The 3,995-nt window shown below is 54.1% G+C and overlaps 1 protein-coding gene across 1 annotated transcript in view; it reads left to right on the top strand.

Moving 5' to 3' along the window:
• The first annotated feature begins 2,602 nt into the window (after positions 1–2,602).
• LOC114071428 (protocadherin gamma-A9-like) overlaps positions 2,603–3,995 on the top strand; it is a 3,553-nt gene continuing 2,160 nt past the window's right edge. Inside the window, exon 1 of the mRNA XM_027909258.1 lies at positions 2,603–3,993. Coding sequence (XP_027765059.1) covers positions 2,618–3,993 — 1,376 coding nt within the window. The 5' untranslated portion in view covers positions 2,603–2,617. The remainder of the gene's footprint in view (positions 3,994–3,995) is intronic.

The following is a 3,995-nucleotide window of genomic DNA, read 5'->3' as shown; positions in this document are numbered from 1 at the left end:
GGCGCTGCCGGAGCTGAGCGAGCGGCCGGCGGGCGCCGAGGCGCCGGCCGAGCTGCAGTTCTACCTGGTGCTGGCGCTGGCGCTGCTGTCGGCGCTCTTCGTGCTCAGCGTGGCGCTGGCCGTGCTGGCGCGGCTGCGCCGGGCCGGGCCGCCCGCCGTGCTGCGCTGCCTGGGCGCGCAGCGCTTCTCTCTGGCCGGCGCCGCCTTCCCGCCCGACTTCTGCGAGGGCACCTTGCCCTACTCCTACAACCTGTGCGTGGCCGCGCCGGCCCGCGCCGCCGCCGAGGCCGCTTGGCCGCCGCCGCCGCTGCCCATCCTGCCCGCCGAGGAGCTTCTGTCCGGGGAACCCTGCGACAAGCCGATCCTGAGCAGCAGCGCCGTCGCGGAAAAGCCGCCCTCAGACCCCGACGCACCGCAGTTATGTAAGCCGCACGTCTTGCTGTTCTCCCTTAGAAAGGAAACGTTGTCCTTTTTCATTCTTGTTTACAGGGATGGTCTGGGTGGACAGTACTCGTCCGTGTCTTCGTGAGGGAATGAAAAATGGGGTCACTCTTTTGTCCAAGAATACGCATTCATTGAGGCTGATCTTGATTTTTCGCTGGTAACAGTTTCAGATTCAACTGAATTTTGTTGTCTAGAACTCTTTAGTTGTGTTAAATCGTATTAGTAGTAACCGTGAAGGCGAATTGTCACTCTGCAGAGGGAGATGTGCTGTATCTGTATGACAGGTTTGAAAGAATAGGACTGGTACTCGGTGTTGCAAATTTTTTCTTCCTAAGTGATTTGTTCCGAAATAATGTGCTTGGATTTAGTGGATGGCGTACTAAAAAATCTTTTGTTCACTGTTTTTTCCCACTATTATACTTTCAAAGGCAACTCGCTCAGGATTACCTGCAAGGAGAGTGACAGGTTCTCCATCACTTCTGAGAGAATCCCCACCTATTCTGGTGGGAATGGTGCAACAGAAATGGGAGGAATAGTAACAGAAGTGGGATGGATTAACTGTTGTCAACAATGTTTTTCTATCCTTGCTGGTAGTTTTATCTTTTTTAACATTCCTGATCTTCTTTTCATAAACAAATGAAGGTGTAGAATGAGATCAAATAGAAAAAAAAAAAAAACAAACAAGACAGTTTCTTTTTCTGTCTATCCTCTTTGCAGAAAGGATACCTTGCACCTTGTTTATATTTTTCTCTCTCTTTTTTTTTTCTTTTTCAATGGCTGTATATCAGTGTTTGCAAGGATATACCGTATGATCTGGAAAACATATCATATGCTAAGGAGATTCGCCAAATGACAGTGTAGGCACTTCAGTCAAGTCCATTTGAACATTTATCCATGGTCCCACATTTTAGGGTGTAGAACTCTACTTCTCCTACTGTCCTGCATTATTTTGTTGAAAATATCTCAAGCCAACTTGAGTAAGAAAGAATAGTCTACTGACGAGATTCAATCCCTTATATCTTGTGGGGTTTTTTTGAGAAAATTGAAGCCTTTTCTTGTGGCTGTAGAATGATTTAATTAAATGAACAGGTGTATTAATTCAGGTGATTCTGTCCAGGTTCACTGCAGGTACTTCCCTATTCTGGGCTAATTGTAGTACAGTTAGAGAAGAGTGCTCCAGTAACCTCCACTGTGGAACCCGGGGGCTGCGAGATAATGACCTTTGAGTAGCCGGGGATTTTCCTTCTGTATTCTTTTCTCATGAAGGTGTGAATCCCAGAGCATCTGGCAGGTTACTGAGCAATCAAACTCCACGGTAGTTGTCGGGGTTTGTTTTATACCCCCACCTTCTTTCGCCTTTAAATGCCTGGTTTAGTCAATCGTGGTGCAGTGGTTAATTTAGACTATCTTCTCTATGAAGCGAAAAATTTAAAGAAAAGTTACGGCCACTTAGGTTAACGATTTTAAGGTAGACAGAGCTGTGTGCTTGATCATCACGTTTTGTATCTTCGAGCCTATTTTCATTCTGTCCTCATACAAGTCATTCAAAGTGGAAGGTTTCAACTTCTGTTGAAGGTCGTGCTTTTGGATTAATAAGCATAGAATTTAGAGTATTCTACACAATAAAATAACACAAAATATTTTACTTTAAATATATTGCCTGTAGCAAATTGGGGGTTCACGTGAGGTAGAAACCCTACGCTCACGAAAGGCGGCTTCTTTTCCCCCGGTCGTAATAAGTTCGAGAATGAAAAAAAAATCTCGGATAGATAAAAGCAGGAGGCACACGCTGGAAGGGAAATGATTTCTCCGCGGCGAATACCCTGTCCCCGCTCTCTGCCCGTGGGCAAAGCAGAGCAGACAGAGCTCAGCAGCGCTCGGTGCCTGCAGTGCGGGGAGGAGGCTGCGGGCGCCGCTGTTGACCGAGAGGAGCGAGAGGAAGGTCGGAGCGCTGCAGCCCCGCCCGCTGCGGACCGGCTCGATCGGTTTGCTCGCTGCCTGTGAGGATCGGCGGCCGGGAGATCTGCGATCGCACCCCGCGGTGCGGAACTGTGTTACGGAGAGGCGGCGGGGCCACAAGAAGCGAGCCATAAAAGTAGGGGGAACCTGATCGGTGAGCTGATCGGCGGGGATCTGCCTGCACTGTTGCGGTGCCGGCGGTGCGGTGGCGGCGATGTGCTCGGCGGGGAGGCGCTGGGGCCGGCGGCAGCGAGTCCTGCTCTGGGGCGTCCTGCTGGCGGCCTGGGAGGCGGCGTGGGGGCAGCTGCGCTACTCAGTGCCCGAGGAGATGCCCAAGGGCTCGTTCGTGGGCGACGTGGCCAAGGACCTGGGGCTGCAGCTGCCGGAGCCCCCAGATCGCGGTGTCCGAGTTGTCTCCGAAGACAGGACGCAGTATTTTGCTCTGCATGGAAAGACGGGACATTTAGTGACGGCCGAGAGGATCGACAGAGAGCAGCTGTGCCGGCTGGTGGAGAAATGCGTGCTGCGCTGTGAGCTGATAGTGGAGGGGGAAATGAAGTTTTATGAAATCGAAGTAGAAATCACGGATATTAACGACAATGCGCCAAACTTTAAGGAAATAGAGCTGGAGGAGACGATAAGTGAGAACTCAGCCCCTGGTTCGCGGTTTTCACTTCCCAGAGCTCATGACCCGGACTCTGGACAGAATTCCCTGCAGAGCTACGAGCTGAGCGGCGACGAGCACTTCTCGCTGGCCGTGCAGACAGGCCCCGGCGGGGATCAGCGCCCCGAGCTGGTGCTGGCGAAGGCGCTGGACCGGGAGGAGGCGGCGTTCCACGAGCTGGTGCTGAGGGCGATGGACGGCGGCGATCCGGCCCGGACGGGCACGGCGCGGATCCGCGTGACGGTGGTGGACGCGAACGACAACGCGCCCGTGTTCAGCCAGGCGGAGTACACGGTGCGTGTGCCGGAGGACGTGCCCGTGGGCTCTGTCCTCGTCACCGTCACGGCCGCAGACGCCGACGAGGGTCTGAATGGGCACGTGAAATATTCGTTGAAAACAATTACAGAAAAAGCCTTGCAGATTTTCCAGCTGAATGCTGAGACTGGAGAGATCACGCTGTTGAGAAGCCTGGACTTCGAGGAGGGCGACGACTACAAACTGGAGGTGCAGGCACGGGATGGCGGCAGCCTTTCTGACATAGCGAAAGTTGCGATCGCGGTGACAGACGTTAATGACAACGTGCCTGAGATTTCTGTGAGGTCAGCACTGAGTGAGATTTCAGAGGACGCCCCTTCGGAGACTGTTGTGGCCCTGCTACAGGTGCACGACCGAGACTCGGGGGCCAACGGCGAGGTGCGCTGCTCCCTCGACGAGGGTGTCCCATTCCGCCTGGAGGGCCCGCAGGGCAGCTACTACCGCGTGGTGACAGCGAGAGAGCTGGACCGGGAGCAGCAGTCGGAGTACAACGTGACGGTGCGGGCGTCCGACGGCGGGTGGCCGGCGCTGCAGAGCAGCAGGGTGCTGGCGCTGCGGGTGCTGGACGTGAACGACAACGCGCCGGTGTTCTCGCAGGAGCGCTACAGCGCGC

The sequence above is a fragment of the Empidonax traillii genome, unplaced genomic scaffold (genome assembly GCF_003031625.1).
Source record: "Empidonax traillii isolate 1590-97213 ecotype Southwest subspecies unplaced genomic scaffold, ASM303162v1 scaffold2017:size42594, whole genome shotgun sequence".
Classification (NCBI taxonomy): Eukaryota; Metazoa; Chordata; class Aves; order Passeriformes; family Tyrannidae; genus Empidonax; species Empidonax traillii.
The sequence above is the reverse complement of the archived record's forward strand: the minus strand, read 5'-3'. Positions and strand labels throughout refer to the sequence as shown.